At 40.3% G+C, this 11,143-nt stretch overlaps 1 protein-coding gene across 3 annotated transcripts in view; it reads left to right on the forward strand.

The window, feature by feature from the left end:
- Taf15 (TATA-box binding protein associated factor 15) overlaps positions 1–4,866 on the forward strand; it is a 33,387-nt gene extending 28,521 nt beyond the window's left edge. For 2 of the 3 annotated variants that reach the window (XM_010621751.2, XM_010621754.2), the window contains exons 12-16: positions 1,411–1,503; positions 2,120–2,201; positions 2,346–2,434; positions 2,540–3,011; positions 4,277–4,361. In XM_010621751.2, coding sequence (XP_010620053.1) covers positions 1,411–1,503; positions 2,120–2,201; positions 2,346–2,434; positions 2,540–3,011; positions 4,277–4,346 — 806 coding nt within the window. In that variant the 3' untranslated portion in view covers positions 4,347–4,361. Of the gene's footprint in view, positions 1–1,410; positions 1,504–2,119; positions 2,202–2,345; positions 2,435–2,539; positions 3,012–4,276; positions 4,362–4,743 lie in introns of those variants that run through there. The other variant, XM_010621752.3, reaches the window with a different exon arrangement.
- Positions 4,867–11,143: the final 6,277 nt, after the last annotated feature.

Genomic DNA, 11,143 nt, shown 5'->3' on the forward strand with positions numbered 1-11,143 from the left:
TTGTGGTAACATGTGTTTATTCACGTTATTTTTTTTTTTTTTTTTTTTTTTTGTGGTACCGGGGACTAAACTCTAGACCTTGTATCAGTCTTTTTACTACTAAAATTAATAAAAAGCCACCCAACAGGACAGTCATATGTGTACCACCAGTAGTGTAAGCTGCCTGGCAGTGAGGCACAGAATTGTGGCCCAATTGTGAATGTGTTAATTCTCAGAGTAACCCCATGAGACTTGTACCCTGTTCCTGTTTTATATGTGATGAAAGTGAGGTGCAGAGAAGTGAAGTAATTTCTAAGATCATAGAGAAAGTGGCAGTCAGGATTCACTCAGGCAATATTTAACCATACTGGATCAACAGACACTTGAAGTCCCTTCCATTTATGAGATTATACCCTATACCTTCCAAAATATAAATAAATGTGTTTCTTCATAGGGATCATGATTCTGTCTCCCATCTCTATTCTTTATTTTTTTTAAACCAGGGATTATGATTTTTAGAATACTGATCTGTGAGTTGGTTCTTATGTCAGAGTACTTGTCATACCAACTAATATTTTGGGAAGTTGCCAGAGTGATGAGGGCTTTCTTCAGGGAGTGAAGGCTCATGAATTTATACCCATTTTATGAATCCTTGGGTTCTTTTATATAAAATTCTCCTATTTAGTATCAAGCAGAAAGACTAATTCTTATCCCTAAGACCTTAGGACAGCAGAATATGTGTGTGTGTATATAAGTAATTGCGTATACACACATTTTTAAAAAACATTTATTTAGTTTTTGGTACTGGGAATCAAACTCAGGGCCTTGAGCTTGCCAGGCAAGTGCTGTGCTGTTGAGCTACATTCCCAGCCCCACACATTGTTTTTAAATATAAAATGTGCACAGGTAAAATTTCAATGGTACGAGGAATACACAATATGCAGTTTCTTTTCCACCGTGACACACACACACCCACACCCACACACCCACACCCACACCCACACCCACCACCATGATCTTATTTGTCCTCCTGGTAGGTAAGCAAGCACATATTGGGCAGTGCATATGCAAGCATATGTGTGAATGTGTAGATACATGTGTGTGCACACACATTTCCTTAAACAAATGGTGACTTCATATATGGTTTCTCAGTTGACTTTTCACGTACAATATTAGGTGTGGGTTTGTGTATGTGTGTATTTTGTCTTTATTTTTAGTCTAGTAAAAGTGACATCTGCTTTGTTCAGTTGGTTGTGTATCACACTTTTAGCACTATTACCTTGACTCTTTGGAGCACTAATGTATTTGAATTTTTATGAGGACTTCAATTATTCCAGTGAAACTAAAAATTCCTAAGATAGTTTTATGTTTTTGTTGGGAGGTGGAGGTGTGTGAGTAACCTTTCTTCAAAATCATTTTCTTTTTGCTCAGGAAAAGAATTCCATGGCAACATCATTAAAGTGTCCTTTGCCACTCGAAGACCTGAATTCATGAGAGGAAGTGGAAGTGGGGGTGGGCGTCGAGGTGAGATACTCACAGGCATGGATACTATACACAGGGTTTGAATTTGAGGTTGTGTTTTGTTTCTGTTTGCATGAATTTGCTATTATCCCTTTCCCTAGGACTTTTTCCTTTTATGTTAAAGTGAGGGTGGGTATTAAATAGATGAGGTAAATGAGGTGTCCTAGTAATTGAGAAAGTAGTGGAAGAAGGTTATAGAAATCTCTTTGGAAAGCTGTATAGCAGTTTGTTGTTCATGTGGAAATCATGAACAGTTCAAGTGATAACTGAGTAGTTTATCTAATCAGTTCTTAAGCTCCTTGATTCTTAAGCTTCTTTATTTCTGTTGGACCCATCTCCTCAAAATTTGGAATTTATCTTCTTTTATCACTAAGACTCTTACGTAAGATAACGTAGAAAGTACACTTTAAAGTGTTTTTAGTGCATTATTTACACTGTACTGTGTATCTGGTCTTACATTTTTTGAATTTAAGTATCAAAGACTTACAGAATTCTATTGTAAGGGTTAATTTTGAGGGGGCTACCCAGGCATTAATTATACTTGCTATTATTTCTTTTATCTGGTGCTTTTTGTAATAATGCCTGCTATTGATTTTTCTCTTTACCCAATCCTTCCCAGGCCGTGGAGGCTATAGAGGCCGTGGAGGCTTTCAGGGGAGAGGTGGAGACCCCAAAAACGGGGACTGGGTTTGCCCTAATCCGTAAGTATTATATTTAATATAATTAATATAATAATTCTTTGGTGGGAATAGAAGTTGGGGTTGGGTTGGGGATGAAGAGTGCAAAAAGAGGTTTTGAATCCATTAGAAACAATCTAGGAGCATTTTGTTTCTCTCCTTTCTCAGATCATGTGGAAATATGAACTTTGCTCGAAGAAATTCCTGTAATCAGTGCAATGAGCCTAGACCAGAGGACTCTCGTCCCTCAGGAGGAGGTAGGCAGCTCTTTAATGCCAACTACATGTTTCTTCTGACCATTGTTAAAAAAGAGGCTTCACATCATTCTGCTGGTCTCATTGGTTTGCATTTCTACTTTGCAGATTTCCGGGGGAGAGGCTACGGTGGAGAGAGGGGCTACAGAGGTCGAGGGGGCAGAGGTGGAGATCGAGGCGGCTATGGTGGAGACAGAAGTGGTTATGGTGGAGATAGAAGTGGGGGTGGCTATGGTGGAGACAGAAGTGGCGGCTATGGTGGGGACCGAGGAGGTGGCTATGGTGGAGATCGAGGTGGCTATGGTGGAGATCGAGGAGGCTATGGAGGAGACCGAGGAGGCTATGGTGGAGACCGAGGAGGCTATGGTGGAGACCGAGGGGGGTATGGTGGAGACCGAGGAGGCTATGGAGGAGACCGAGGAGGCTATGGAGGAGACCGAAGTCGAGGGGGCTATGGAGGAGACCGTGGTGGTGGCGGCAGTGGAGGCTATGGTGGAGACCGAAGTGGAGGCTATGGAGGAGACAGAAGTGGAGGCTATGGAGGAGACCGAGGTGGCTATGGAGGCAAAATGGGTGGCAGGTGAGTATAAAATGTACTTGTAACCTTTTCTGCCTCACTGATACAGATTTTAGGCTTTGAGCTCTTTGGTTGGTTGGTTGGTTTGTTTTTTGACAAGGTCTCACTATATAGCCCAGACTGGCTTTGAACTCAGGAACCTCCTGCCTCAGACTTCTGAGTGTTGGGTTTACAGGCATGTACAAGCCTGGCTACATTTTCATTTTTTATCTAACTTTTTGTAAGTTAGATTTCTTGTTGACAACTCTCCATTTAGTTTCCTACTTAGCAGTCTAAAATTTGTTTACTCATAAATCTTTGTATTTGTCTGGATATGTGTATATTACTGTTTTATCATTGTTAAAGTTAACTGAGATGAACAGATAACTTGAAACAGTTATGTCAAATATTCTTTTTTCGTTGTTGCTCTTTTGGGTACCAGAGATCGAACTCAAGGACCTTGCACTTTCAAGGCAGGTGGCAGCACAGAGCTAAATCTTTGGCCTAAGTGTGTTTTGATTTAAGTAAGGGGAGAGCACACTATTTATAAGTGTGTTCTTTTTAAATCAAATGGTCTAAACCAGGTGTAATGGCAAATGCCTATAATCCCAGTACTGGGGGACCTAAAGTAGGAGGATTGAGAATTTGAGCCTAACCTGGGCCATCTAATGAGACCCTGTCTCTACATTCCCACCTCCCCCAAATAAAATTATAATTGTAACCCTGCAGTTTTTCTGGAGATTCTTGTACCTGTTAGAGATGAAAATCACTGATGGTGGTGCAGAGTTAGAACAAATTGAAGAGCCAGTGATGTAGAGTAACTTTGCTTACTATACTGAGGATCTGTATACCAGAGACAGTTCAGGGCAATGAGAATTAATACAGTTTTTAGTTAGGAACACGGGAGTTGGGAGAGTCTGGGTTCTCTCACCCACTTAACTAGCTATGTGACTTTAGGCAAGTTCCTTAACCCTTTAGATTATCTCTAGTCTCGGCTATTCAAGGGGGCTAATAATACCTCTGTTACAGAATTGTATAAGAGTATAACAGTTGTGGGATAATTGTTAGCTATTGATGATTATTAGTAGCTTAGTTACTGTTTGTTAAATCTTACTGTGTGGCAGATGTCTTTATATACTTCAGTACTAGTCCTTTTGTCTTCTATGGAGGTAGATGTACCTTCCATTTTATGAAGTCGTGAAGTAACTTTTCCAAGGTTACATAATAAAGTGGCATATCCAGAATTCAAACATGAATTTCCCATTGCCGCTCTTCTCTTTGGAATTTAGACTTGGCATAATCTCTAATCGGAAATATTATAGTGGTTTGGAGTTCTTTTTCTGGGTGGAAAGTTCCTAAAGTTATAGCAAAGCTTCTTCTAGGAACTCTGACAAACCTGGTAAGTTAAATATTTATATTCTAAGGACATAGAAATAAATTAGGTATGTTGTCATTCTTTCAGAAATTGTCTAGTTCTTAGCTGGGCGTGGTGGCACATGCCTGTAATCCCAGCGCTCGGGAGGCTGAGGCAGGAGGATCGCTGTGAGTTCGAGACCAGCCTGGGCTACATAGTGAGTTCCAGATAATCTCAACTACAGTGAGACCCTGTCTCAAAAAACCAAAAAAAAAGAAAAGAAAAGAAAGAAAAAAGAAAAGAAATTGTCTAGTTCTTGTCAGTCACCAGCACCCTGAAGTGTTTGATGTTCCCTCGATAGAAAATTAGAATTTAGTCTGGCTCTTTATTTTTCATTCCTAGAAATGATTATAGAAATGATCAGCGCAACCGACCATACTGATGACTGTTTTGAATGTTCCTTTGTCTCTGACATGATCCACATTGAAATTGCCAGAGTTTTGCCTGCTGCTTTCCTTGTGGCCTCTTCTTGGGTAGTGAAATTAAGTGACATTTGGATTTTTATTTGGGTGGGAGGGCTGGGACAGTTTTTCTTTTAGAAATGTTGAAATTTCCCTTTTTAATTTCCAACCTTGTCCTTCCCAACCCTTGAAGCAAAGTGCATTGTAAAATATTGCCAAAATGGAAAGTGTTTTGTAATACTGCAATAAAGGTTGCTTGTTTTTGTGGACTTTTGTACATTAGTGCATTTTTCTGTCACACTCAGGCACCAGTTATAGCAGACTCTAACCCTAAAGAATTAGGAAGTGAATTCTGCTTCAGTAAATTAAAATACTACTTTCAACAACATTTATTGAGTTCTACTTTGTTCAGAATAATATTGCAAATTGGAATTTTCTGAGATGTTTGTTAAAATTATGGATTCTTGGGCCACAGTCCAAGTCTGCTGGATCATTACTTGGTGAGGTGAAGAGAGTTACTTCCGGGAATATCTTTATTTATTGGAACCAGGGATTAAACATGGGACCTTGAGTTTGCAAGTCAGGTGGCAGCACCACTGAGCTAAATTCCCAGCCCTGGGAATATTTATTTAGATAAAGCTTATTAGATGTTTATATAGTCTGTTTAATGCCAGTTTATAGTTGAGAAACATTTATTTAAAGTAGTGTTCTATGTAGATGCTGGGAATATGGAGTTTGAAGGTTGATAGTAAGAAGGGTTCAGCAAACTAGAGTTAAATTTTCCGTATACATGTATGTGTGATGTTCTTTCAGGAACTCTTTTTTTTGGAGACGGGCTTTCTGTGTAGCTCAAACTGACCTTGCAGCCTATATATCCCAGGCTGGCCTTGCACTCACAATCCTTCTGCCTCCACTTCCTGAGTGCTAGGATTACAGGTATGCTCTACCTTGCCTGGCTTCATTAAAGAACTTCTTATCCTACCTTTACTGTAGCAATGCACTGGATTAGACACTGGCTATATGCTTCTCAAGTAGATAACACAGTTTGATAAGTGCTCTGATAAGCATAAGTACAAGGTTTTAGGAGAGTTGATTTGCACACTTAATACAGTCATGTGGGACCAGGACAAGGTGTGTGGTGAATCTTGAGGGGGAAGAGTAGAAATTGGCCGGATACGCAGACTTGGGTGAGGAAGTGGTGTTCCCAGCAGGAAACTAACAACTTGAGTTAGGAGTTAATGGAGAATTGGGAGCAGGCTGTGTGGGAAGAGTTTAAGGGCAAGACTGAGGAGGTAAACTCTATGACCAAGGTCTTACATTACATGTTTCACCTGCCTCCAAACAGGGAGTCATTAAAACATAAATGGTGGGAAAAAAATTAACAAAACAAAACAAATAGTATCAGCTGAAATGATGCTGCCTTATGGGAAGGCTGGCCTGAACATAGAATGCTAAGCTAGGTGAGAGAGTATATTGGCCTGAACTCAGTAGGACATACCTGATAGACCCGAGAAATGAGGAGGTAAGTTTGCAAGATTTAGTTGGATGGCAATATTAGTGGGGTAGGAGGAATCTAGTTTCTGACATACTACTACACCTAACCTGATTTTTTATTTTTCCATTTTCCATGACTTTTGCCCTCCACCCTCCCTTAACACAGGTCTATTACTCAGGCCAATTCTTCTGCCTCAGCCTCCTGAGTTGATGGCATGTGCCACTCCACTTGGCTGCTTGTGTTTTTTTATTTGATTTGATTGATTGATTTTTGGTACTGGGGATCGAATTCAGGCCCTTGCACTTGCAAGGCAGGTGGTGGGACCACTGAGCCAAATCCCCGGCCTGTCTTATGTTTTTAAATTTCATTTTCCTCCATTAGGCTATAAGCTTGAGCAGAGTATGGAACCTTAACTGTGTTTACTGTTTCACCCCAGTGCCTGGACTGGAACAATATTAGGCATAGAGTTAGGGACTCACTGAAAATTAACATTAAATGAATGAATGTTACAGATACAGATTTTGAGAATTATCAAAATATAAATGGGAATTGATGAGAATGAATATTTTTAAAATAAAACTGCCTAGATCAATGGTTCTCCATCCATGAGTATTTCTTTTATCTTTATGAGACTCAGGATGTTTTACGAAACAGAAAGATGTCTGGATTCTGCTCCCAAAACATCTGTAAATGAGGCCTGGGCATTTTAAAAAATCATGAGTGCTTATAGTTTTGAGAGTTATGGGAGAGTAGCTTGGGCCAGAATTTTGAGAGATGCTGATCCAGTGGACCCTTGACTTAATGAACTCAGTTCATTCTCGAGGGCTGGTAGTAACTCAAGCTGGCTGTAAGTCAAGAGTTTTTCCCATAAGAACTAATGGAAATACCCATAATGCAGTTCTATCTGCCCAAAGCACCCCTTAACCTTTTCATAATAAAAGGTTAAAATACATAATTTACCAGAAACACCAATAACTTTCCTGGTGTATTCGGTAAAAAGTTGTAAAATGTGCCTAGTTTATGAGAAACAATTTCATACTGTTATCTTTGACTTGCAGGGAGGATGAAATGGAAGGTGGTTATTGTTTGGAAGGAGAGTCTCCTTCCTTAAGATCATCAGGATTCTGGCTCTGGTGTCTTCTCTCCTTGGAAGAGTGTGTAGGCCACTAGGACCTGCTTCTGGCCTACAAGGTCTACCTTTTCAGAACTAAACACTGGGTTATTAACTCAAGACTTTTGTCGTTTAAGTTAAAATTAAAAATTCTGATTGTAACCCAATTTTGAACTCGAGATCCATTGTAACTCATTGTACTGTACTTAAAAGTTGAGCAGCTGGGCCTGGTGGCACACGCCTATAATCCCAGCACGCAGGAGGCTGAGGCAGGAGGATCACTGAGTTCGAGACCAGCCTGGGCTACATAGTGAGTTCTAGGTCGGTCTCAACTACATAGTGAAATTCTGTCTCAAAAAAACCAAAAACAAAAAAACATCAATAACCAGAGATGTCAGTGGAACCCAAAGGAAGAGTGGATTTTAAGAAGGGAAAGCTAATGAAATCAAGTGCTTAAATCAGGCCAACTCCTGTAAAGGATAGAAAGCATTAATTACATGTAACAGTATGGAAGTTGTAAATTACTTTAGTTCAGGGTTTTTCATCCTTGGTACTGTTGACATTTGGTGTGGTTATTTGTGGGAAGCTACCTTCTGCATTGTAGGAGATTTAACCCCATCTCTGATCTACCCATGAGGTGCCAGTTAGCACCTACTATCCCACATTGTGACAACCAGAAATGTCTGCAGATATTGCCAGACATCACCTATGGGGAAAGGGGTAGAGCCAGCCTTTCGTTGAACACCACTTTAGTAAAAGCAGTTTTAGGGGTCAGGGATTCGGCTCAGTAGTTCTGCTGTCTCCCTTGTAAGCCCAAGACCCAGAGTTCAATCCCTGGTACCCAAATAAAAGCAGTTTTGCTGTAGATTTCAATTCTGAACCCAGACTAAAATGAAATAATGAATAATAGAAATTGGAGAGAGAGATAGGTACTGTGGATAATTGTTTAAGGATCTTAGGCCTTTTCTTTCTTTTTGGTATCAGGGATCGCTCAGGACTAAGGACCTTGTGCTTGTGAGGCAGGTGGTGGGACCACTGAGCTAAACCCCCAGCCCAAGGATTTTAATTATGAAGGGTGATTAGCAATCAGGTGATGTGAGAGGAAGCAGCAGCTAGACAGGGTATGGGCAGTTATCTTTAATGTAGGTGGGAATTGAGTGTGTATATACTGCTCAGAAGGAAATGGAGATGACCCATGGTCAGACTTCTTGAAGGAATGGCATATGGAATACCTGTAGATTTACCTTGAAAGAAAGTAATTAGAAGCCAGGCGTGGTGGCGCACACCTGTAATCCCAGCATATTCGGGGAGGCTGAGGTGGGAGGATTGCTATGAGTTTGAGGCCAGCCTGGACTACATAGTGAGTTCCAGGTCAGTCTCAACTACATAGTGAGACCTTGTCTCAAAAAATCAAAAAAAAAAAAAAAAAAGTAATTAGAGGTAAGGATAGGTACAGTAGCAAATGACTAACAGTTTACTTCGCGGTAACGCTATAAGCAGGCTGTCTTATTAACCTGTTTAAACTCGACAATCCTATGAGGTTAGAAAGTATAGAGAACAATTCACAGAAGGATGGATGGAGTAAATGATTTAGATTTATCTTTAGGAGGGGGATTTCCAGAGGGTACTGTGAGGAGCAGAGGCATTGAAGGTATGCAACTTGCCCCAAGATCACATCTCCAGTACGTGATAGAGCTGGGCTTCTAACCCAATTGTTTGGCTTTAGATACTGTGCTCTTACCTACTGTAAGCTCAGGTAAGGTAAGAGGGAATATTCAGGGAGGAAGGCAGGTATGGATAGGTTACTTAAGCTTTGATCAGCAATATGGTTACAGGAACAAAGGTAATTTGGTTAAGGGTAGGATTTTTTTTGCTGTTTTGGATTTTTTTCCCCCCGGTATTAGAAATTTGAACTCAGGGCCTTTTCACTGAGCTACATCCTCAAAGCACCCCCACCCCCTTAACCAACAATGTATTGCTGAGTCACTAAATTGCCCAGACCGAGCTTGAACATGTGATCTTCAGCTTCCAAAAATGCTGGGATTACAGGCACAAGCCGCTGTACCCATTTAGGGTAGAGTCATTGCAGAGATACGATACCATTTGGTGGATAGGGGACAGGCTGAGTAGGAAGCGAAAAAGAGGGAATAATAAAATTGTACAGAAGTAAAAAACTTAGTTGAAAGATTTTATAGTGAGTATAATAAGAACCAGACAGCTAGAAGGTTTAGGTATAAAAGGATGTTTAAGATTTTCAGAGATGAAGCAGCTCTTAGGGATGTTGGGAGTGACTGGAAGTAGATTGCTGAAGTTGAGATAAAGGATTTGAGGGGCTGGCGTATTAGATGGCTGTGCAGAGGGCAATGCAAAGACTGAGGGCCGAGCATTGAATGAGGGAATGGGGAAGTGGATTAGAGTAGTATGGCTGGTTAAAGAACAGCACCCTTGGACACTGATACTTACCTAAAGATGCAAAACAATAGCTTTGGCCATCAGAAGGAGCATTCGGAGGTAGCCTTTGAAGGATTTGAAACAGAGGAAAGAAAAAAGAGGGACTTATATTTTGGATCCTGTTCAAGGGCCAGTTCCGAAGATCATGATGGGTTGAGTTGAGTGGACATCTTGGGATTCATAGAAGTTGGCCATTGCTTGGATTAAGCCTGCTTTTAAGAGTTTGATTTAGAATGCTTTGGTTCTGGGACAGTACTGGTACATTGGTGGACCAGATGGCTGATTGTGATGAAGTTTATGCTTGTTGCTGTCTTAAATCTGGTGAGGATTGGTGAAATTAGAAATTGATGTGATACTAGAGGTGGTATCTGGCGGAGTTAATAAGATGCCCTCTGGAGACACCCAGAAATATAGACTGGCTTGTGTGTATGTGTGTGCGTGCGTGTGTATTCTGGGGGATTGGAGATCTGAAGGCAAAATACATACATATATACATATATATATACATACATATATATGTATGTATATATACATATATATACATACATATATATACACACACACACACACACCCATGTGTATAGCAGCACAACTCACAATAGTTAAATCTTGGAAAGGCCCTATATTTTCATTAACAGATGGATGGATTTTTAAAAATGTATATTTAGATGGTAGAAACCCTGGCCCTTCTGTAGGCAAAAGTTTGCAGAAATTGAAAAGCTATAAAATAGTTAAGGCAGTGCTTCTTGTACCTATTGATGTTGAGGCTCAGGGAAATATGAGTATATTATACATGGACCCAAAGCTGCAGAGTAGGCAAGAGAGGAAATAAATGTCTTTGCTGTCATTGGACCTTGAGTCACATTATCAGAGAAGTCATCAGGCATTTCTGTTTATATTCCAAGATAGTGAAACCATGTTTCCACTTTTTACTTAAAACTCGGAGGCAGAACACGAATTTAGAAAGGGCAGGTTGGGAGATATATCTGAACAGTGTACTACACTGAATTAAGAACGTAAAGCGCTCAGACCTGGGGTGTGATGAATGGAAGGGAGGGCCCATTTGACCTTTCTCCTGATGGGAAAACTCCAATATGATTAGGAGAGTAGATGAGGATAGTGGAAGACAATCTTTTTTAGACTTCTGGTTATTAGGGCTCGTGACAAAATTGAAGAAAGAGAAAAAAATGTTGCTGTTTGAATGTTTACCATGTAGTGCCAGGCACTGATAGGCTTTTTATTAATCTTTATAGGAGCACTTTGAGGTAGTAGGTATTATTTTAT

This window comes from Fukomys damarensis, unplaced genomic scaffold, assembly GCF_012274545.1.
Source record: "Fukomys damarensis isolate Sample0158 unplaced genomic scaffold, DMR_v1.0_HiC HiC_scaffold_13, whole genome shotgun sequence".
In the NCBI taxonomy this organism is placed as follows: Eukaryota; Metazoa; Chordata; class Mammalia; order Rodentia; family Bathyergidae; genus Fukomys; species Fukomys damarensis.